The 24311-nt window shown below is 47.9% G+C and overlaps 1 protein-coding gene and 1 long non-coding RNA gene across 10 annotated transcripts in view; one reads left to right on the top strand and one right to left on the bottom strand.

The window, feature by feature from the left end:
* Nucleotides 1-24311, top strand: part of LOC119953474 (mycbp associated protein) — a 229365-nt gene that overhangs the window by 168067 nt on the left and 36987 nt on the right. For all 9 annotated transcript variants that reach the window (XM_038777797.1, XM_038777791.1, XM_038777794.1 and 6 more), the window contains exons 13-15: nt 845-991; nt 7741-8280; nt 23955-24079. In XM_038777797.1, coding sequence (XP_038633725.1) covers nt 845-991; nt 7741-8280; nt 23955-24079 — 812 coding nt within the window. The remainder of the gene's footprint in view (nt 1-844; nt 992-7740; nt 8281-23954; nt 24080-24311) is intronic.
* Nucleotides 1-24311, bottom strand: part of LOC119953475 — an 80592-nt gene that overhangs the window by 36674 nt on the left and 19607 nt on the right. The window lies entirely within an intron of this gene.

Below are 24311 nucleotides of genomic sequence, written 5' to 3'. Positions count from 1 at the left end.
TCAATAACCCCAGTGGTCTCCTTCTGTGCCATAATAACTCGAACTCGAAGCGTACATTTGAGCATTGCCTGAAATTAATCTGATGGGTAGCTACCACAAGGACGGTGGAAACCAGATGATGTCCTTCAATTAGCTGTCGGCAATTGAGAAAGTTCTTCATTAAAAAATACTTCAGAAACTGAAAATGTGGGATTATACTAAAACTGTGTATAAGGAATTCCCTTTGGAAAGAAGTAGGGTAGAGTGGGCTCGGTTTGGGTGGTGTGTCCTAGGAAATAGTCATGGATCAATTTCCATTTATAATTTGATGTGGAGATGCTGGCGTTGGACTGGAGTGGGCACAGTAAGTAGTCTTACAACACCAGGTTAAAGTCCAACAGGTTTATTTGGAAACACTCGCTTTTGAAGCATAGCCCCTTCATTAGGTGTGTCATTTATAACTTGGATTCAAGGAAAATTATCAAATTTGCACAAAATCTAGGGGTGATGGTAGTTGAATCTAAATGAACCAAAAAATGTGTTAGGTGAAATATGCAATTGTCATTGTTAATGAATATTGGGTCCACTTCTGGGGCACATCATAAGGATGACCAGGTTAACCTTTTGACATGAAAAAAAAGTTAGGAAGTGCGTGCTGTCTGAGCCACTTAGAAGACCCAGATTTTGAAAATGTTGATGTGTTCCTTTTGAAGAATAAATGCATTGTCACATTCACAATCATTTTCAATTATGTTTCAGCAACTCCTGAATCTTGACGTAAAGCTAGCTAGAAAGCTCAGGATGGTGAATCTTCTCACCTTACTGTCTATTCATCTGCTATCTGGTGTGTTTTATTCCATTTCAGGAAGAACTTGAGGAAAAGGAAAAGAAGGCCATAATTGAACTGATCCTGAATGAGGTGATAGCTGGTGTCCGCACCCCACAGCGATCCCCATCCCCTATTGAAATTTCATTCATTGAGGAAGAAGTCTTTGAGAGGAAGAACCCCAAGGTAAATATTTAGTAACTCAACATGCCGAAAATCACTGGCTGTATTTGCAGGATGGAAAAGTTTTGAAGATTCTTCTCAAAACTTTACAACAGAGGCTGCCCAGCCATAGGTACTGTATATTGCGATGCACAGATCACCATTAAGTTAATACACGGAATAACATTTTGTGTCCTCAATGAGATAGTGAACCGATTATAAAGGTAAGTGCTGCCCAAATATAATTGACCTGAATGGTTAACTCTGCTCCTCTTTGACGTGTGCCGCCTGACCTGCTGAGTATTTCCAGCATCTTTTGTTTTAATTCTACAATAATGAATATGATGTTAGGGATTGATGTAGTACCTTGCGCTTATATAATACTTTTTAACATATTTTACTTATTAACATAGCCAGAGTTCTTTTAAAATCAAAATAGAGAAATTGGTGTCAAAAGATGGAGCGGGACACGGAAAATTGCGAGTGAAACAAGAAGAGGTTGAAAAATCAGGAGCAAAACATTTTCCAAAGCAGAACTGTTATCGTCCGCCTTGGCACAGGTGTTGTTGTGGGCCTGTGCTCTTTGTTGCTGTGGATATCGGGTTTTCTGATATTTCTATGTACATTTTGAAGAATAAAGGGATTAAGGGTTATGGTGTTCGGGCCGGAAAGTGGAGCTGAGTCCACAAAAGATCAGCCATGATCTAATTGAATGGCGGAGCAGGCTCGAGGGGCCAGATGGCCTACTCCTGCTCCTAGTTCTTATGTTCTTATGTTCTTATATGCAAAATGTCTTTACGAAAAATATTTGTTCCAAAAGATGTTGTCGTTCACCCAAAGGATGGAAGAGGGTGCTGAGCAAAGGGCAATGAGAAAGGAGGCTCCCCATACCAGGGCAACCTCCAGCCTCCTGTCCCCTATTTCCCGAATGCCTCACTGGAGGTGCTACATGAGGTGGTGACAGATAGAAGAAGCATCCTGTTCTTTGCCAGTGACAAGAGAAAGCCTTGAAGACTCCCAGGGAGGGCATGGCTGGTGGTGGTTCATGAGGCGCGTCGCAGAGGAGTGATGAGGAGGAGCGGGTGCAGTGTCTCAGTAGTTCACTGACTTTCTCAGGGCTGAAAGGGTGAGTACAAAGATGAATCCAAATGGCATGCCGCCTGATCAGCAGTGAAAAGAGTGCAAAAGAGAAGGGACACCATGAGGATGTACAGAGTCCTCCTGAGCATGGGAGAGAACAGAACAGAAGGCTGGAGTGCAGACTGCATTAGTGTATGCAAATGAAACCTGTGAGTGGCGAAGAGGCCTTGTCCTAATTATGTTGTTCTTCAGCAAAATGGAACTGAATGCAAGGGAGAATGAGGGGACACACTTGGATGGAGTGTCACAGCTTGCATTGCTGGTGCATTTTGAGGAGCTGGTTGTTGACCTGGCCAGAGAGGATGGGGATAAGGAAAATGAGTCACCATAGACAAGGTGAAAGTATATTAACATCTCCATGTCCAGTGGATGCATGACAATGCTCCCTGTGCAATGGGCTGTCAATGCCTAAGCTGCCATTTCATTTTGTTCTTGACAGTATGAGTATCTATTGATTGTACCGATCACTCATGTCTTCACTTGTGTCTCCCACAGAGGCAGCCACAGAGTGGCAGGAGCCCACACAACACGCACAAGATCCTTAGTAATCAGGGAAGACAGCATGCTGTCACATCTCTTTTGCATATCCTCCATCAGTGCAGATACTCACCCCTCTATGGGTCCTCACATTGTTAGAGAGAGTGACACAGGATGATGTGTACATCACATAAGAGCATGAAAGTTTGTGCAAGCAGGATGCGCTGCGACCAGTCGCCCTTGGACGATGGAGGACAAACGGCCCTGCTCAACTGGATGTCACAATGCAGGCAGCTCTAACTAGAGAATCAGTATGAGTTGTGAGTGCAAATGTTGAAGTCACCTGAAGCACTGCATCATGGGATGAGAATGGAGGATCCCATTTATCTCATCTGCTTCCCAGTGACTCAATGCTTAGGCTCCATGAGCTCCTTCATTGAGAGGGTGGCTAACCTCGTAGAGAACCATATGTGGCATCACTGGTCAGAGGAAGATTGGAGAAACTTAATCCCATTTTCTCTAATGCCTTTTGACAATTGAATATGGAGTCTTACTTCAAGCCTTGCCCCCGTCCAAAATGAACACATGAGACCCATCAGCAGAAGGAACTGATCTCCCATCCCTCCCAACTCTCCGTTCAAGACTGCGTGCACACACACACCCCCCCCCCCCCCCCCCCCCCCCACACACACACACACAAAATGCCCTTGTCAAGATGGCAAAGATGTGAGATGTAATTCTTCCTACCCAGCACAACTGCAAATGAGGGCTTTCTCTGATCCTTCTGTCCTCAATTCTGCCTCTTGCTTGTCTCACTCCCCACCATGTCATTGCCCCCTTCTCCATGCTGTGGTTCTGACAGTGTATCAAACCTGAGCCTTAGAAAGATAATACTAAACTGGCCCTGTAACAAGCTGACAACAAGCTCTTTATTAGACTTAAGTGATCATTTCTACTGTGGGCAAGTTGCCATTTCCCCACTGCCATTGCTATCTATCAAAGCATGCCAGTTTCAAGTACTGAAGTCCCTTTCCTATGAATAAAATCTACATCCATGATGTTCACCATGAAGAGAATGGTGGTTCCTCACCTCTGCGGTGTCTGCCAGCCTCCGCATTGGTGACCACTCTGTCCTTGGCCACACCAGTCACCTTCAGCTTCGCTCCTAGAAGGAAGTAAGGATTCTGATGTCCTGCACCCCACCACCAGTCTGGGCCCTCCCCCACCGACTGTGGGAAAGCTTTTCCTGAGGAGACACAAGAGAGGTCATCATTAGCCACACGCGTGGTTCACTGTGGTAGGAGAGGGGGTGTGAAGGTGGGGTTGGGAGGGGGGAAGTTGAGAGGGCTGGGGGTCACCTGGGGTGTTTGCAGGGGGTGGATAGTCCCTTTTTGGGGGGAGGGGGTTGGTGTCTATTCACACGTGCTGCCCGGTGCAGGTCATTGGCCTTTTTCCGGCACTGAAGGACGGTCCTCCTGGTCTCACTCCCCAAGCTGATGGCTACCGCCCCCTTGTCCCTGGCAGCATTGCTCCCTTGTGGGTAACCCTCCAGGACCCTCGGGGGGAATAGGACACCCCTCCTGGCCTCCACTGTGTCCAGGAGCCTGCCTAGGTCAGCAGCCCTGAGTCTTGGGGCTTGTCTCCTCGGTACCATTATTGCGAGCTGGCTGGGGTTGGCTGAGCAACTGCTGCTTAAGTGCTGCTCACTTGTTAGCAGGAGGCTGGCGAGCGCGGTCCAGGTGAATCAGCTGGTGAGCCCTCATTTGCGCCGAGAAACCCTTGAAGCCTTGTTAAGTGGACCAATTAACGTCGGATTGCGTTGCCGGCCTCGGGAAGCTCGCGGCAATTCCCGCTCACGACAACACTTAGAACGGCACCCGGCTGCGGCCTCGCTGGGGAGGCCGGTGAATCCCATGAGGCTGATGGATCCTAGGTAAGTTCACCGAAGTCGAGTTAAAACCGGCTTCGCGCATGCTGTTTGGTCCTGTTCTGTGTGGGTCAATCCCACGAGGCATGAAGATCTCTGGGAAGCCCGCGAGAGGCCTCTCCCGGCATTCGAGCAAGAGCGCAAGAAGGCCGGTGGATCGCACCCATTATATTTCCATCAGTTGAGAAACAACACATGTTGTCAAAGCATGTCATCTTGGGCGGCACCGTGGTGCAGTGGTTAGCACTGCTGCCTCACGGCACCAAGGACCCGGGTTTGATCCCAGCCCCGGGTCACTGTCCATGTGGAGTTTGCACATTCTCCCCGTGACTGTGTGGGTCTCACCCCCACAACAAAAAGATGTGAAAGGAGGATTGGCCACACATTGCCCCTTAATTGGAATTTTGTTTTTAAAAAAGCTTTTCATCTTGCACTCATCAGGACAGTTTGCAAGAATAGCAAATGCAAATGAATCTTCTCACCCTGCAAGTTTGATGCCAAAATAGAGCTCATCAAAGCCAACCGGCGGGATAATGGCTACCAAACTCATGAATGGGCTAAAGTTCACCACCTTCGGTTCCAAAAAATGCCCAGTTTACCTCAGATTAACTTTGGAGGGTAAGTTATCTTAAACATTTGAGCAAAAGTTGAAGCTAGCTGTTTCATGCTGATACTGTGCAGTGGCAACACAAGTGGTATTCACTGCGAACAGGATTCTGCAGTCAAGCCAAAAAATACTTTCTGCCTATCACATAAATGAGTAATATGGTATATCAAATTTGGTGCTGATGTGATACTAGGTATGTAGGCCGTCTGTCTCAAAGACTGGCGGATCATATCAAACAGCATGTCCATTCGGCTGACAGCAAGGTACTGACAGCACCCAACCAGCTCGCGCTTTAAAAACTCAAAACATAATGGTCAGCATTAGAAGTGATTCTGCGATTGGACAGCATTTTCTAAACAATCCTGAGTGTGCTAAGAATTATACTGATAATCAATTTAAGATTATCAATTGGGATCGCAGTCTGGCTCACTTCATGTGGTAGGAGCTACATGTAATAATACACAGGGTCCTATCCTTGGTAGACAGAAAGAACACGTACGCACATTGTGTCATTTTCAGCTAAACAACATAGGCAACAAAATTCTTTGGTTCATTTTTCATGACCAATCCAAGTCAACTTGCCTGGTTTGAGCTAAACAAAGCTTGGCAGTTAACTGTCAGTCATCAGTTTACTGGTGCATTCTCCATGGCCATGCCTCTACCTATCAGTGTCCACTTGCCAATCAATCAGCACTCTATTCCCATGTAGTATAAATTGTTGTTCCCTTTATATTTGGTATTCTTGTGAATTGTCTTTATGAGTACTAGATGTAAAGATTCAACAATATGGGGCGATTTTGAGCCCGCGTTTGCAATGAGCGTAAATGGTGATGTGGGCCCAAAATATTACAAGAGTTGGAAAACGAGATTCTCATCAGCAAGATCTCATTCTCCAATTTCCCCATGCCCCTCAGCAATGATGCAATGATGATGGGAACCTTACATAATTAGCTGGCTCCCCCACCATATGCTCCACCCTATCCCATAAAGAATTCCCAATGCTTGTGGGGGGTGGGGATTGTTCATTTCTGTGGGGAGATGACAGGCGGGGGGCATGTTTTGTTTTAAAGCAGATCAGGGCACATTGTTTCTGGGCCTGGCTTTGCCAGCTCTATCAGGCTCTGCCCCACTAGCATGATGGCAGAAGTCACGCCCCGGGTTTTCTGGGCACAGAGTGCCAAAGAATCTGGAGAGAAAACTTGGCTGTGCAGCTGGGGAGTACCACGTCGGTTTTCTCGTCCCAGCCAACACATTGTGCACAGTGCGCACAATTCTGCACCAAGTCTTTTCTCCGCAGTACTCAAAATCTGTACTAACAAACAACTCTCTCTCTCTTCTTCAGTTTTGATAATGGGTCATTGGCTTGTCTCTGGGCACGATCTAACTAAAAGAAAAAGAGTCCGTCCTGGGTGGAATTAACAGCGTTCGGAACAACCCCGCAATCTGCCAGCACCCTTGTTTTTAGTGCCCCGGAGTGCCCACTGAGGAGCGGAGATCCTCAGTACAGGAAGAGATCAGGAAGGCAGGAACAGATCGACCCCCATGCACCCCCCCCCCCCCACCATGCCCAATTCACCTATAAGGGGGGTCATCGAGCCCCCTTCTCTGCACCTTACATGGACAGGATCCCCCCCCAGGCTCCAATGTCAGCATGGGCAAAATGCCATGCCAGCCTGGCACCTGGCACTGCAAGCCTGATCATGGCTGCACCCCTGCCAGTGCTACCTGGGCACACAGGCAGTGCCAGGCTGGCACCTGGATGGCACTACCATGGTGCCTGGGTGGCAGTGCCAAGGTGCCCAGGAGGCACCAGCAGTGCCGGGGTGTCACTCTGCCAGAGACTGACCACCCGAGAGCCTCTGAGCGTCTGGGAGACCTCCCAGATATCATTCCGCCTGGCCTCCTTTTATGGGGATCAATACTGAACGGCACCCAGCAAGGCCAACAGATGCCAGGTGGCCAATAGAGCCGGTGCGAGCAGAGCAAAGTGTTTTTTTGTAACTCAGTGAGCCATACGGGCACTGGATCCTGCCCACAGATCGCAACGCCTTGCGAGATCTGGCCTAGAGAGAGGTAACAGCTATCGGGAATCCTGGTGGAGGCCGCTCCCGGGATCTACCGGCCTTGCCACACCCCGGTCCCGGCAGGATCCGGCTGGTAGATAGCGCCCTCTGTCTCTCTCTGTTTCTCTCCAAAGCCGCTATCAGGCAAGTATTTACAGAATTTTCTGTTTTGATTTCATATTTGTAGCATTCACAGTGATTTGCTTTTGTCTATATTGAATATATTCAAGAGGCGGCTGGATATAACACTTGGGGAGAATGGGATCAAAGGCGATGGGGAGAAAGCAGGATTAGGCTATTGAGTTGCATGATCAGCCATGATCGTGATGAATGGCGGAGCAGGCTCGAAGGGCCAAAAGGCCGCCTCCTGCTCCTACCTTCTATGTATGTATGTATGGCTATTGTCAAGTAGTTTATTGCTAATGCTCACATCTCAGCTCTCTTTAGGAAAATTGTCCAAGTCAGTAACAAGGAGGAGCAGGTGATAATGAAAATCACATGTGAAAAAGATCTTCCGTTGGGGAATTCAGCTAACCAGAATTTCTGTCCTTCTCTGCAGCTGCACTATAAATTTAACATAGTGCAAAGCCTCAAGGAATTGTGGAAACAGTGCTTTCTGATTAGTAGAGATGCAGAAGAAGCAGAAGGTGGAAAAAGACCTAGAGGTGTGAGTGCGTCCAAGGACAAGCCTCAGGCCAAGCAGCGGGAACAAGTGGAAAAGGACAAAGGCACGGCAACTAAACGTCAGTCACCTGACGAAGTAGAGGAGCAACCCAAGCAGAGGGGTCGTTCTCATGGAAAGTTGTCGTCTCAACGTGCAGAACATTCTGAGCAAATTAAGCAACTGGATAAAGCCACGCCAACCAACAAAGCTTCGCCAACTGATGAACCAGAGGAGCCTTCCAAGGTCAAGACTCGTACCCATAGCAGACCAGAGCAAAAGCAGGGCAAAAAGACCCGTTCCCACGGCAAAAAGTCTGCCCGCCATGTGGAACAAACCGAGCATTTGAAACCCCCTGAAACGACGTCAACCACCAAAGCTCAACCACCCGACGAATCAGAACCCGAGTGGGACTTGTCCATCAATTCTTTCAGACAGGTGCAGTTTTATTTTTCTAAATATTTTTATTCATCTTTTTCAGGTCATAAAGTACAGAAATTGAAACAGTAAACGAGAACAACAGCTGAACTACATAAACCCTCCCCCCTGCCATACACACACCCGGTAAGAACAACCCCCCCCCCCCCCCCCCCCCCCCCCAACAGCAGAGAGTGGCCAACTCCTTAAAGTAGACGATAAACATTCGCCATCTCAGGACGAACCCTCCAATTGACCCCGCTCACGGTATATTTGACCGTCTCCAGATGAAGTCTCCCAGCCAAGCCCTGGCACTGGGCATAGCAGCCAATCTCCGTCCCAGCAGGACTCCCCTCACTGAGGCGAAGGCAAGAACATCTACCCCCGCACCCTTCCGCAGCTCCAGCAAGTCCGATAGCCCGAATATGGCTAGTAAGGGACAGGTTTCTAGCTTGATGTTCAGAATCGCCGATACGGTGTTGAAAAAGTAACCCCAAAACGCATCAGTTTGGGACAGGACCAATATATGTGTATGTGATTCCCTCGAACAATGCTCACACCTGTCTTCAATCCCCACAACAAAGCGACTCAATCTAGCTCTGGTCAGGTACGTCTTAAACACTACCTTAAGCTGGATCAAACTCAGCCTTGTACATGTGCACGTGGTGTTCATCCTACAGAGGCCTCACTCCACACCTCATCCTCCAATATGGGCCCCAGCTCCTCTTCCCACTTGGCTTTCATACCGAGACAAAATCCTCCGGCAGAATCTGCCCATATATACCGAACGTACTACGCTCCGATCCCACGCACTAAAGGATCCTCTTTATCAAGGAGGATAACGGTGCCTCTGGGAGTGCCAGGAACGTTTGCCTAAAAAATATTTGCATCTGAAGGTACCTAAATGAATCCAGGCCAAGAGCCCAAACTTCTCTTTCAATGACTCCAGACTGGCAAACCACCCTCCAGGAATAGGTCACATAGTCTTTCCAACCCTTCCCTCTTGCCAGTGCGAATGGAAGAGAAACCTTCACCCAGTGCCCAAACTGTACCCCCTGCAAGACCCAAACTCCATCTGCAGCCAGGTAGATCCCTGGTCACCACACCATCCCAACTCCTTCTCTGCATTAGCTGCCCAGTAATAAAATAAAAAGACCAGAAGACGCTGAAATAGAAAATAAATCTTGGCAAAATGTGCGCCTTAATTGACTGGATCCTACCCGCTAGGAGCAAAGAAAGATTGTCCCAGTCAGATTTTTCCAGTCAGATTTGACCTTGCTCACCAGGCTGATGTAATTCAGTTTACAGAGTTGGGCCCAATCTCAAGCCAACTGGACCCCCAGGTACCAGAAGCTGGACCTGGCTAAACGAAAAGGAAGTAACCCCAGACTGTCCCCATTCCCCTTGGTGTTGATGGGAAAATACTTGCTCTTCTTCAGATTTAATTTGTATCTGGAAAAGGACCCAAAACTCTTCAATATCTTCATTATGTCCCCCATGGTGGATACAGGGTCCCTCACCTATAACAAAGATCATCTGCATACAGGGACACCATATGTTTCACTCCATCCCTAACTATCCATCTCCACTTGTCCGAAGCCCTTGGGGCAATGGCCAATGGCTCAATCGCTAATGCAAACAGGTGAGGAGACATAGGACACCCCTGCCTCGTCACCCTCTGCAACGGAAAAACCCCAAACTCATGGTATTTGTATGAACACTGCCAAAGCGGCCTTGTACTGCAGACGTACCCTCAAAACAAATTTGAGGCTCAACCTAAACTTCTCCAACACCGCAAAGAGGTACCTCCACTCCACCCTATCAAATAACTTTTCTGCATCCAATGACACAATTATCACTGGTTTCGGCCCGACCACTGATGTAAGAACCACATTCAGCAGTCGAAGCACAGTGGACGACAGTCTTCAGCCTTTTAGAAATCCCGTCTGGTCCTCCACAACTATCTCTGGGAGATGGGGTTCCAACATCAATGCCAGAACCTTAGATAATAGCTTAGTGTGTAAGCAGTGAAATAGGACGGGAGGACCTGCGTTTTTCAGGATCCTTGTCCTTTTTCAAGAGAAGGGAGAAAGATACTTGCCCAAGCATCACAGGAAGGGAACCCCTGGACAAAGTAGTCATTGAACATCCCCATCAGTAGCGGAACCAGCTGTCTGCAAACTTCTTATAAAATTCCACTTGGAACCCATCAAGTCTTCGTGCCTTCCTTGTTTGCATCTATCCTAGCACTGAGAGGACCTCCTCTGGACCCAACATCGCCTCCAGCCCTTCCTGCATTTCCTCCCCTACCTCGGGGAACTCCAAGCCCTCTAAAAACCCTGTCATCTCCGACTCTTCCTCTGGCGGCTCCGACTTGTAAAGCCTCTCATAAAAAGTCCGTAATGGGGTGGCACAGTGGTTAGCACTGCTGCCTCATGGCGCCGAGGACCCGGTTTCAATCCTGGCCCCGGGTCACTGTCCATGTGGGGTTTGCACATTCTCCCTGTGTCTGCGTGAGTCTCACCCCCACAACACAAAAGATGCGTGGGGCAGGTGGATTGGCCATGCTAAATTGCCCCTTAATTGGAAAAAAATAATTGGGCACTCTAAATTTTTTTTAAATAAAGAAAGAACTAAAAGGTCCGAAATTCCCCATTCATTTTATTCAGGGCTGAAACCACCTACCTCCCGAAATCGTTATCTGGACAGTGTGCCGAGAAACCACCTGCTGCCTTAGCTGATGAGCTAAGAGACTGCTGGCTTTCTCCCCATATTCACAGGTGACCCCCCTCTGCGCCTCAGCTGGCTCACCACCCTATCAATAGACAGCAGGTCAAATTGCGTTTGCAGGTTTTTCCTGCTTGCCAAAGGTTCCGGTGTTGAGTCACTCCAGTACCTACAGTCCACTTCCAAAATGTCATCACCTAACTTCCAGTCTCAACCACAGAATTGAGCCAGGGAAGTGGGATGGAAATTTTCGGAGATGGGAGGAGAAAGGAATTAGAACACTAAAAGATTTATTTCTTGGGGGTGGATTTGCAGGATTGAAGGAGCAGGGAGCGAAGTATGGGCTGGAGCAAGGGGAAATATTTAGATACATGCAGGTTCAAGACTTTGCCAGAAAGGAGATACAGAGCTTTCCAGTAGAGCCGGCTTCCACATTGCTGGAGGAGGGACTGACGACAGGGAGTGGAGAAGGGGGTAGTATCGGCGGTTTACAGGGCTATTTTGGAGGAGGAGAAGGCGCCACTAGTAGGATCAAGGCAAAGTGAATGGAAGAGTTGGGAGAGTGTATGGAGGAGGAATTCTGGTGTGAGGTGCACTGGAGGGTGAACGCCTCCATCTCATGTGCGAGGTTGGGGCTGATACAGCTGAAGGTGGTGTATAGAGCGCACCTTACAAGGGCGAGGATGAGCCGGCTCTTTGAGGGGGTAGAAGATGTGTGTGAACGTTGAGGGGGAGGCGCCGCAAACCACGTTCATATGTTTTGGTCCTGTCCAAAGCTGGAGGATTACTGGAAGGAGGTTTTTAGGGTAATCTCCAAAATTGTGCACGTGAAACTGGACCCGGGCCCTTGGGAGGCCATATTCGGGGTGTTGGACCAGCCGGGGTTGGAAACGGGTGCGGAGGCAGATGTCGTAGCCTTCGCCTCGTTGATCGCCCGAAGGCAGATCCTGTTGGGGTGGAGATCAACCTCTCCACCCTGTGCCCTGGCGTGGCAGGGGGACCTGTTGGAATTCTTACGCTTAAAAAGGTAAAATTTGAACTGAGGGGAAGGATGGAGGGGTTCTACAATTCATGAGCGTTATTCATTATGCACTTTCGAGAATTGGATCACATTGAATATTAGGGGGTTGGAGGCTGGGGGGGGGGGGGGGGGGGGGGGGGGGTTGGGGGAGGGGACTGTATGTGTTAATGGTGACTATGAGCGATTCCTGATTCCTTTTTGTCATTTGTTTATGTTAACATGTGGCCAATGTCTGGGGTTTAGTGGGAGGATGGGATCGTTGTTATTGATATGGGGATTGACATTACATTCGTTACTGATTATTGTTTATTGTTGGGTGTAAATTTGGGAGAAAATGTGATAAAGGAGAAGAATAAAAAAACATTAAAAAAAAACTAACTTCCAGTCTCCTTCCTGTCCATTTTTTTTCAATGTATTTTATTCCAAACTTATTCAAACAATTACAAAACATAAACAGTCTGGGGAACATACCCCCCCACCACACAATTGTACAGTGTGTACAAATGTTTTCCCGTTCCCCACCCCCCACCCACCCCCACTGTCCCTGCGCCAAACAACTCCCCAAACATGGCCACGAACATTCCCCCACCTTGCCTCAAAGCTCTCCACTGATCCCCACAATTCTTTTCAAGACGGAGAAAGTCATATCCATCCCCCAGCCAGGCTGCCACACCTGGCGGTGTTGCCAACCGCCACCTTTGCCAGGCAACCAGAGAGGCAAAAACCACGACACCGGCCTTCCTCCTCTCCATCAGCTCCGGCTTCTCCGAGATCCCGAATATCGCCACCAAAGGGTCCAGCCCAACCTCCTCCTCCATGGTCCTTGTTAGTGCCGCAAAATTTCCCACCCAGTATCTCTCTAGCTTCTCACAGCCCACACTTCTTGCACTCGTCTGCCACTCCCTGGAACCCACTCATTCTTGCTCGAGTCATATGTACTCTATGTACAACCTTGAATTATATCAGGCTCATCCTCACACAAGAAGAGGTCATGTTTACCCTGCGTAGCGCCTCACTCCACTCTTCCCACTTTATCTCCCCTCCTAACTCTCCCTCGTACTTCTCCTTAACCTTCATCACCCGCTCACCTCCCTGCTCACCCAGCCACCCATATGTGTCTCTAATCCTGCCCTCCCTCTCCATGTCAGGAAGCAGCAGTTTCTCCAGCAGGGCATACTTCAGTAGCTTGGGGAAACTCTGTCCAAACATTCCGTGTGAAGTCCCTTGCAAGTATCTATGTTCACTTCTTCTTGGGAGCTCTAACCTCTCCTTCAGTTCCTCTATACTAGCAAACCTCTCTTCAGGTACTGATCTCTCACCCTAACCAGCCCCACTTCTCCACCTCCTCAACTGGTTCCAGACCTTCACTGTGGATTGCACCACTGGGCTCTCCATGTATTTCCTTGGTGCCAGTGGCAATGCCGCCACCACCACAGCCTTCAGGCTGAACCCCCTACAAGATTCTTCCTCCATCCTAACCCATTCTGCCCCCTACTTCCCAACACCGCCTCACCTTCTCCACGTTTGCCGTCCAGTAATAATGCAGCCGGTTTGGCAGCACCAACTCCACCTCTGCCTCTGTAACAGGGTCCTCTTTACCCTTGGTACCTTCCCCGCCCACACAAACTCTGAAATAATCATATCTAGCTTCCGGGAAAAGGCCTTTGGTACAAAAATCGGAAGCATCAGGAATATGAAAAGGAACCTTGGCAGGATATTCATCTTCCCCTCATGGACCCTCCCTGCCAGAGTCAATACCGCATGTCCCACCTCTTAAAATCTTCTTTTACCTCCTCCAACAGCTTTGTTAAGTTCCATTTATGCAATGTTGCCCACTCTCCCGTTACCTGAATCCCCAGGTATCTGAACCTATCTCTGGCTATTTTGAATGGTAGCCCCCCCACCAGGTTAACTCAACGACACAACGAGGAACACTTCACTTTTCCTTACGTTCAACGTTTGTCCTGAGAATGCCCCAAACCTCCCTAATAGGTCCATAATCCTCCCCATGCTCTCCAGCGGGTCTGACACATACAGTAACAGGTCGTCCGCATCCTCGTAATCCCTTGCCACTCTGCCGACCCACAAAGAGCCATTGACAGAGGCTCTATAGTTAGCGCGAACATGAGCGGCGACAGCGGCACCCCTGCCTCGTTGCCTAGTGTAACACGAAATTTTGTGAGCCCATATCGTTGATCCCTATTCTGACCACTGGTGCCACGTAGATGCACCCACGCCACAAACTTCAGCCCAAACCCAAACCCGAACCTTCTCAGTACCTCAAACAGATACCGCCACTCCACCCAGTCAAATTCCTTCTCTGCATCCATGGACGCCACTACCCCCAGTACCCATCCCCTCACCTGGCCTTCCTGTCCATGTGTTTTGTGCAATATAATCTCCCCTCTAATCACCACCTTCAATGCCTCCCATAGAATAGAGGGCAAAACGATCCTGTTCCCACTGAACTCCACAAATTCATCTATGGCTCTCGAAACCTGCCTGCAAAACCCCACATCTGCCAAACACCCCACCTCCATTCTTCATCCTGTGCGCTGCATTGGGCCCACCTCCAGAACTAAATCTACGAAATGCGGAGCATAGTTTGAAACGACTATGGCCAAATACTACGCCTTCCTCAACCCCAGGAAGAAAAGACCTGCCTGTCACAAAGTAACCTATCCTACAGTACACCTTGTGTACTGGGGAGAAAAAAACAAACTCCTTGCTCCCAGGATGCATACACCGACACATGTCCCCTCCCCCTGCCTCCTCCATAGACGGCAGCAGTACCTTCGCCACTTTCAAAGGGGCCAATGACTTTGGTTTAGATCGATCGACTTGCAGATCTAAGACACAATTTAAATCACCACCCAGAATCAGTTGATGAGTATCTAAATCCAGTATTAGGGCTAACAACCGCCCTATAAAGGTCACAACATCCCAATTTGGGGCACACACTTTAACAAAGACCACTGACTTACCACTCAGTGTACCTGTGACCATCACATATCTACCTCAGTGATCAGCCATTACCCATTCTGCTAGGAAGCGGACTCGCGTACTAACACCCTCCCTCAACCTAACAAACAAGCTAGACTCATTGAACCTTGACTAAACAGGACAACAAATCGCAGCCCCCCCCCCCCCGTTCACTAGCCTGCAGTTTCTTGATCGTGAGATAGCCCTCACACAGGGTCCACACCCAAAAGGCAAAACAAAAACTAATCCCTTTGACTGGTCCACCCTGATGAAGTGCTGAGCCCCAGCAACCTTACTGTGTTCCACTTCCCCACCGGAGGCCATTTGGTTAACATCGTACCATTTTAGTTACTACCCCCAACTGCTTGGCCCCCTCACCCCAAGAAAAAAAAACACTGTCCAGAAACTAAAGAATTAACACATCTGACCATAACGTCCTCAACAAACCCTTCTCATCCTCTTCTTTAAAAGTCCCATTTGACCCTCTTCAGTCGAATCCCAGTCCTTTCTCTTTAATGAAGGCCTCCATCTCCTCCGGCGTGTCGACGTAGTGGTCTTTCGACTCCATCGTGACTCGCAGTCTCGCTGGGTACACCACCCTGGACCGCACTCCTTCCTCATTTAGCACAGTTAAAGGCTGCATGCCACTTTGCTAGTTCAGCCCGATGTCCTGGTGAATTTGAACTCTCAGTCGATGTTACAATTCTTCTTGGCCCACTCCAGGGTTCGCGCCTTCCTCCGAAAACTGTGGAAACAATTAACACCGGCTGTGGTAGCTCGTTTGCCTGTAGCTTCTGCCGTAGTGCCTATCCAAATCTGGAGGAAAGAATACTTCAAACCCCTCACCAGCTTGCAGAACATCTCTGAACAGTACTCCGTTGGCCTCAGGCTCTCCACTCCCTCTGACAGCCCCACAATCCTGAGGATCTGTCTATTTTCCAGGACTTCCACCTTTGCTCTCAGCCCCTTGTTCCTCTCTTCCACGAGCAGTATCTCTGCTTCCAACAAGATGAGCCGCCTTTCATGCCATGACAAGGCCTCCTCCACGCCCTCCAGCATTTCGCCTTGCTCCCTCACATTCTTCGATGTCTTTCTCAACTGTTCTTGGATTGGGCCCAATACTTCCTCAATGGTAGCTTTGAAGGACTCCCTGAGCTCCTTGCCTTGTCAACCGAAATGCTTGTCCATTTGTTTCCCAAACTTATCAAACTCTTTCGCCATCACCACAGTCAGCATGTCTACCATGACGGGCACAGCCAAGCCCACCATCTTCCCTTCTTCTGACTCCCGAACTAGACGATCAGCCTGAGGTTTCTGTCCAGTAGACTTCTTTGACAAAATTTTTGATATAATTCAACCAACAATTCTTCACACAGTTTGGCAGGCTGAGTTTGACCACAAAAATCCCCCAAATACCGGGCAAAAAAAGATCGAAAATACAGTACTCTGGTGGGAGCTACCTTTTGCATGACTTGCTCTCACATTTTTATTTTCCAAATATTTTCATTCAAGGCTTTTCAACAAAAATAAATACACAAAATATAAAAAGAACATCAAAGAGCATCAGAAGAACATCATATCAACCCAACAAACAATCCTCCAGCGTCCCTGACAATGACTCCCCCCCCCCCCTCCACGTCCCACCTTCCCCATTTTAATCCCCATACTCCTCCCCAAAACCTCCCCAACCTCCCGCTGACCCCGTAGATGTACTGCAGCAAATCACCAAAGCTCCTCTCCAAAATTCAGTGTCCTCACACTCCTCCCAGTCCATGGTCCATCTGCAGTCACATAAAGTCCATCACCTCCTCCAGTGTTAAAATAAAATAAAACATCTGCTTCTGATGAGTCACCCACGAGCGGGCAGAGTACAAAACCCCAAAGTTCACTCCTTCTTGAAGAGGGCAGCCTTTACCCCAGTTGAACCCGGATCTTCTCTTCTCACCCAGGTCCTGGTAGATCCGCGGCTCACTTCCTTCCCAGGTGCACCTCCTGGTCTGCCTCTCCCGCTGCAAAATAATTTCTTTGTCCAAGAAACGGTGCAACTCCCTTCTCTTCTTGCTCGAGTCATATGTACAACCTTGAATTATATCAGGCTCATCCTCATACAAGAAGAGGTCATGTTTACTCCTCACTCCACACTCCCCAATTTATCTCCCCTCCTAATTCTCCCTCCTACTTCTCCTTAACCTTCACCACCCGCTCACCTTCCTGCTCACCCAGCCACCCATATGTGCCTCCAATCCTGCCCTCCCTCTCCACGTCCAGAAGCAGCAGTTTCTGCAGCAGGGCATACTTCCGTGTGAAGTCTACTATTTCTTTTTTTTAATATAAATTTAGAGTACCCAATTATTTTTTTCCAATTAAGGGGCAATTTAGCGCGGCCAATCCACCTACCCTGCACATCTTTTGGGTTGTGGGGGTGAAACCCACGCAGACACGGGGAGAATGTGCAAACTCCTCATGGACAGTGACCCAGGGCCGGGATTCGAACCCGGGTCCTCAGCGCCGTAGGCAGCAATGCTAACCACTGTGCCACCGTGCTGCCCTTAGTCTACTATTTCTACGACCACTACCTTAAGTACTCTGGGATAAAGATTGACAAGCCCTGGACATTTGTTCACCTTCAATCCCATTAATTTCCCCAAAACTATTTCTATACTAATACTAATTTCTTAGAATTTACAGTGCAGAAGGAGGCTTTCAGCCCATTGAGTCTGCATCGGCCCTTGGAAAGAGCACCCTATTCAAGCCCACACCGCCACCCTATCCCCGTAACCCCACTCAAACCTTTTGGTCCTAAGGGCAATTTAGATAGCCACTTCAGCTAACCTGCACATCTTTGGACGGTGGGAGGAAACCGGAGCACCCGGAGGAAACCCACGCAGACACAGGGTGAACATGCAGACTCCGCACAGACAGTGACCCAAGCCGGGAATTGAACCTGGGACCCTGGAGCTGTGAAGCAATTGTGCTAACCACTGTGCTACCATGCTTCCTCTTCAGCTCCTTACTAAACTTGTGTTTCTCGGAACTTACGGTATATTATTCAAGTCTTCCTTTGTGAAAACAGTAGCAAAGTACAAATTTAGTTCCTCGAGTCTACATTCATTTTTATAAATCTTTCTCATTTTACATATGGTAGAAACTTTTACAGTCGGTTTTTATGTTCCCTGCTAGCTTACTTTCATATTGTATTTTGCCTTTCTTAATCAATCCCTTGGTCTGCATTTGCTGAATTTTAAACTGTTCCCAATCCTCGGGTCTATTGTTTCAGTGATTGTAATGACATTGAATGTCAAAAGGAGATGGTTAGATAGAGAAGGCCACTCGTGTGGCATGAATATTATTTGCCACTTAACAACTGGATCCTGAATATTGTTGCAGTTCTTGTTAAAATCATGCTGGTTCTATTTAAAAGTCAAGCGTGGCTCTTCCTCTCCTTACTGCCCAGTTCAGATAAGTGCCTTTCACCAGGGACAGACAGGCAATGGATGATGACGAGATTATATGCAGTGCCCGTGCTCGACCTATTTTTTATTATTAGGCGACGTTCTCTTGCGCTGTGCTCTTCTGCAGCGGGGAACTGATGTTATCCTGTTGTTGTTGATGTTGAGCTTTCAGACATTACAGGTCCTGAAAGTACAAATTAACCCCTCTTTGCTATGCAGAACAGCTTCTAACTTGCTGAATTTTAAACTGTTCCCAATCCTCGGGTCTATTGTTTCAGTGATTGTAATGACATTGAATGTCAAAAGGAGATGCTGAATTTGGCACATTTGAGTGCTATAGTGAGAGTTTGGTGACTGAGGGAGAGCTGAATTTGGTGCATTTGAGTGCTACAGCGAGAGTTTGGTGACTGAGGGAGTTAGGTGAGGAGGAAGAAAGGTGCTCCTTTCGTTTCTTTTCCGCAAAGAGCGAGAAGGGAGCCAGGAGTTTACAGAGTGCAGCTGACTGGTAGCAGAGTCGGAGGGCGGAGGTCCAGTTGGTCCACAGGGCAGCTATATTCTGTAAAGTAAGAGGGGATGGAGGCTAGGGCAGTTACATGCTCCTCCTGTAGGATGTCGGTGGTGAGGGATACCACAGGTGTCCCCGCTGACTATACCTGTGGGAAGTGCACCCAACTCCAGCTCCTCAGAGACCGTGTTAGGGAACTAGAGATGGATGAACTTTGGATCATCCGGGAGGCAGAGTGGGTTATAGAGAAGAGTTACAGGGAGGTAGCCACACCCAAGGTACAGGACAAGAGTAGCTGGGTTACAGTCAGGGGAAAGAAAACAAACGGGCAGACAGTGCAGGGATCCCTCGTGGCCGTATAACGTTTTGAATGCTGTTAGGGGGGTTGACCTACCGGGGGAAGGCCCTAGCGGCCAGGTCTCTGGCACTGAGTCTGGCTCTGGGGCTCAGAAGGGAAGGGGGAGAATAGAAAAGCAATAGTAATAGGAGATTCAATGGTTAGGGGAATAGATAGGAGATTCTGTGGTCACAAGCGAGACTCCTGGAAGGTATGCTGCCTCCCGGGTGCCAGAGCCAGGGATGTCTCGGATCGTGTCTTCAGGATCCTGAAGGGGGAGGGTGAGCAGCCAGAAGTCGTGGTGCACATTGGTACCAACGACATAGGTAGGAAAAGGGGTGTGGAGGTAATAAACAAGTTTAGGGAGTTAGGCTGGAAGTTAAAAGCCAGGACAGACAGAGTTGTCATCTCTGGTTTGTTGCCGGTGCCACGTGATAGCGAGGCTAGGAATAGGGAGAGAGTGCAGTTGAACACGTGGCTGCAGAAATGGTGTAGGAGGGAGGGCTTCAGGTATTTGGATAATTGGAGCGCATTCTGGGGAAGGTGGGACCAGTACATGCAGGACGGGTAGCATCTGAACCAGAGGGGCACCAATATCCTGGGAGGGAGGTTTTCTAGTACTCTTCGGGGGGGTTTAAAGTAATTTGGCTGGGGAATGGGAACCGGATTTGTAGTCCAGCAACTAAGGAAGCCGATATTCAGGATGCCAAAGCGTGTAGTGACGCAGTGGGGAAGGTAACACTGACAAAGTAGAGTACTTGCAGGCACGGAGATGGGTTGAAGTGTGTATACTTCAAAGCAAGAAGCATCAGGAATAAGGTGGGTGAACTTAAGACATGGATCGGTACTTGGGACTACGATGCGGTGGCCATCACGGAAACTTGGATAGAAGAGGGGCAGAAATGGTTGTTGGAGGTCCCTGGTTATAGATGTTTCAACAAGATTAGGGAGGATGGTAAAAGACGTGGGGGGGTGGCATTGTTAATTAGAGATAGTATAACAGCTGCAGAAAGGCAGTTCGAGGAGGATCTGCCTACTCAGGTAGTATAGGTTGAAGTCAGAAATAGGAAAGGAGCAGTCACCTTGTTGGGAGTTTTCTATAGGCCCCCAATAGCAGCAGAGATGTGGAGGAACAGATTGGGAAACAGATTTTGGAAAGGTGCAGAAGTCACAGAGTAGTAGTCATGGGTGACTTCAACTTCCCAAACATTGAGTGGAAACTATTTAGATCAAATAGTTTGGATGGGGTGGTGTTTGTGCAGTGTGTCCAGGAAGCTTTTCTAACACAGTATGTAGATTGTCCGAACAGAGGGGAGGCCATATTAGATTTGGTACTTGGTAATGAACCAGGGCAAGTGATAAATTTGTTAGTGGGGGAGCATTTTGGAGGTAGTGACCACAATTCTGTGACTTTCACTTTAGTAATGGAGAGGGATAGGTGCGTGCAACAGGGCAAGGTTTACAATTGGGGGAAGGGTAAATACAATGCTGTCAGACAAGAATTCAAGTGCATAAGTTGGGAACATAGGCTGTCAGGGAAGGGCACAAGTGAAATGTGTAACTTGTTCAAGGAACAGGTACTGCGTGTCTTTGATGTGTATGTCCCTATCAGGCAGGGAAGAGATGGTCGAGTGAGGGAACCATGGTTGACAAGAGAGGTTGAATGTCTTGTTAAGAGGAAGAAGGAGACTTATGTAAGGCTGAGGAAACAAGGTTCAGACAGGGCGCTGGAGGGATGCAAGATAGCCAGGAGGGAACTGAAGAAAGGGATTAGGAGAGCTAAGAGAGGGCATGAAAAATCTTTGGCGGGTAGGATCAAGGAAAACCCCAAGGCCTTTTACACATATGTAAGAAATATGAGAATGAGTAGAGCGAGGGTAGGTCCGATCAAGGACAGTAGCGGGAGATTGTGTATTGAGTCTGAAGAGATAGGAGAGGTCTTGAACGAGTACTTTTCTTCAGTATTTACAAACGAGAGGGGCCATATTGTTGGAGAGGACAGCGTGAAGCAGACTGATAAGCTTGAGGAGATACTTGTTAAGAAGGAAGATGTGTTGGGCGTTTTGAAAAACTTGAGGCTAGACAAGTCCCCCGGGCCTGACGGGATATATCCAAGGATTCTATGGGAAGCAAGAAATGAAATTGCAGAGCCGTTGGCAATGATCTTTTCGTCCTCGCTGTCAACAGGGGTGGTACCAGGGGATTGGAGAGTGGCGAATGTTGTGCCCCTGTTCAAAAAAGGGAATAGGGATAACCCTGGGAATTACAGGCCAGTTAGTCTTACTTAGGTGGTAGGCAAAGTAATGGAAAGGGTACTGAGGGGTAGGATTTTTGAGCATCTGGAAAAACACTGCTTGATTAGGGATAGTCAGCACGGATTTGTGAGGGGTACGTCTTGCCTTACAAGTCTTATTGAATTCTTTGAGGAGGTGACCAAGCATGGATGAAGGTAAAGCAGTGGATGTAGTGTACATGGATTTTAGTAAGGTATTTGATCAGGTTCCCCATGGTAGACTTATGCAGAAAGTAAGGAGGCATGGGATAGTGGGAAATTTGGCCAGTTGGATAACGAACTGGCTAACTAATAGAAGTCAGAGTGTGGTGGTGGATGGCAAATATTCAGCCTGGAGCCCAGTTACCAGTGACGTACCGCAGGGATCAGTTCTGGGTCCTCTGCTGTTTGTGATTTTCATTAATGATTTGGATGAGGGAGTTGAAGGGTGGGTCAGTAAATTTGCAGATAATACGAAGATTGGTGGAGTTGTGGATAGTGAGGAGGGCTGTTGTCGGCTGCAAAGAGACATAGATAGGATGCAGAGCTGGACTGAGAAGTGGCAGATGGAGTTTAACCCTGACAAGTGTGAGGTTGTCCATTTTGGAAGGACAAATATGAATGCGGAATACAGGGTTAACGGTAGAGTTCTTGGCAATGCGGAGGAGCAGAGAGATCTTGGGGTCTATGTTCATAGATCTTTGAAAGTTGCCACTGAAGTGGATAGAGCTGTGAAGAAGGCCTATGGTGTGCTAGGGTACATTAGCAGAGGGATTGAATTTAAGAGCCGTGACGTGATGATGCAGCTGTACAAAACCTTGGTAAGGCCACATTTGGAGTAGTGTGTGCAGTTCTGGTCACCTCATTTTAGGATGGATGTGGAAGCTTTGGAAAAGGTGCAAAGGAGATTTACCAGGATGTTGCCTGGAATGGAGAGTAGGTCTTACGAGGAAAGGTTGAGGGTGCTGGGCCTTTTCTCATTAGAACAGAAAAGGATGAGGGGTGACTTGATAGAGATTTTAAAGATGATCAGGGGAATGGATAGAGTAGACAGTCAGAGACTTTTTCCCCGGGTGGAACAAACCATTACAAGGGGACATAAATTTAAGGTGAATGTTGGAAGATATAGGGGGAATGTCAGAGGTAGGTTCTTTACCCAGAAAGTAGTAGGGGCATGGAATGCACTGCCTGTGGAAGTAGTTGAGTCGGAAACATTAGGGACCTTCAAGCAGCTATTGGATAGTTACATGGATTATGGTAGAATAATGGAGTGTAGATTAATTTGTTCTTAAGGGCAGCACAGTAGCATTGTGGATTGCACAATTGCTTCACAGCTCCAGGGTCCCAGGTTCGATTCCCGGCTTGGGTCACTGTCTGTGCGGAGTCTGCACATCTTCCCAGTGTGTGCGTGGGTTTCCTCCGGGTGCTCCGGTTTCCACCCACAGTCCAAAGATGTGCAGGTTACGTGGATTGGCCATGGAAAATTGCCCTTCGTGTCCAAAATTGCCCCTAGTGTTGGGTGGGGTTACTGGGTTTTGGGGATAGAGTGGAGGTGTTGACCTCGGGTCGGGTGCTCTTTCCAAGAGCCGGTGCAGACTCGATGGGCCGAGTGGCCTCCTTCTGTACTGTAAATTCTATGATAATCTATGATTAATCTAGGACAAAGGTTTGGCACAACATCATGGGCCGAAGGGCCTTTTCTGTGCTGTATTTTTCTATGTTCTATGTAACTTGATGTCAGATCTTCCCGATTTAAAGACCAGGGCAATTCTACCCGAAGGGTAGATTTGGCACCAAGGGGAAATATTTCCAGGGCTATGCGGAGAGTGCAGGGCAACGGGATCGTTGGATAGCTCTTTAAAGAGGTAGTACAGACACAATGGAAAGAATTGTCTCCCCTGTGCTGCGTGATCCATACAGCAATTGTGTTGTTCTAAGTTCTCGATGGTATAAAGGGCACCACATTTTTCCCACCAGGATCACTGAAACTTCCTTCCTTTGGCTGGTTCCCTTGACCAAACATATTCATAGAACTCTCAGTCCACCTGTTTGGGTTAACCTGGTGCTTCTTCCATTTCTGTTTTTATGGACCAGCATCAAGAATGATCTTCGCAAATTAACAAAGTGGGGAATTAAACTTTGAGCACATCATACTTATTCTACTCAAGATGTACTCACATGCAATTGCCTTAAAGTTGTATTTGTGTCTCTCTGATGAATGGTTTATGTGCTGCCAATTCCCTAATTGTTAAATAGGGTAGATTTGGCAAAAAAATGGATTGGCACAATTAAGGAAGCACTTGAGTTGGAAGCTGTGCGTTAATGAAAGAGGCAGAGATTTTGTCTTGGAGTTTATAACGAGACCCTGTGTTTTTCTTTAAAATATGTTCCTCCATCAGGATGTGCTAACGTTGTTGAAGGATGAGGAGCAGAAAGAGAAAGCCCTGGAACAGCTGAACCTGAAAGTGTTGGAACTTTCCACGGCACCATTCAATATACAAGAGAACGTTTTCTACAAAGTGCTGTAAGTGGGACCCTTTGACCTCATGATTCATTCTGTTAACCTCTATTTTTAAATGCTGAACTTTAGATAAAACATGTGAATCAAAGCAGTGAATGGGACAATTTGTCCAACTTATTTCATGTAAGAGCTTTACTATCAGAGTAGAATAGAATGATACAGCACAGAAGGAGACCACTTGGCCCATCATCCCTGTGCTGGCTCTTTGAAAGAACTATACAATTACTCCCACTTC

This window comes from Scyliorhinus canicula, chromosome 18 (assembly GCF_902713615.1).
Source record: "Scyliorhinus canicula chromosome 18, sScyCan1.1, whole genome shotgun sequence".
Taxonomy (NCBI): Eukaryota; Metazoa; Chordata; class Chondrichthyes; order Carcharhiniformes; family Scyliorhinidae; genus Scyliorhinus; species Scyliorhinus canicula.
Note: the sequence above shows the minus strand (reverse complement) of the source record. Positions and strands in the feature narration are given on the sequence as shown.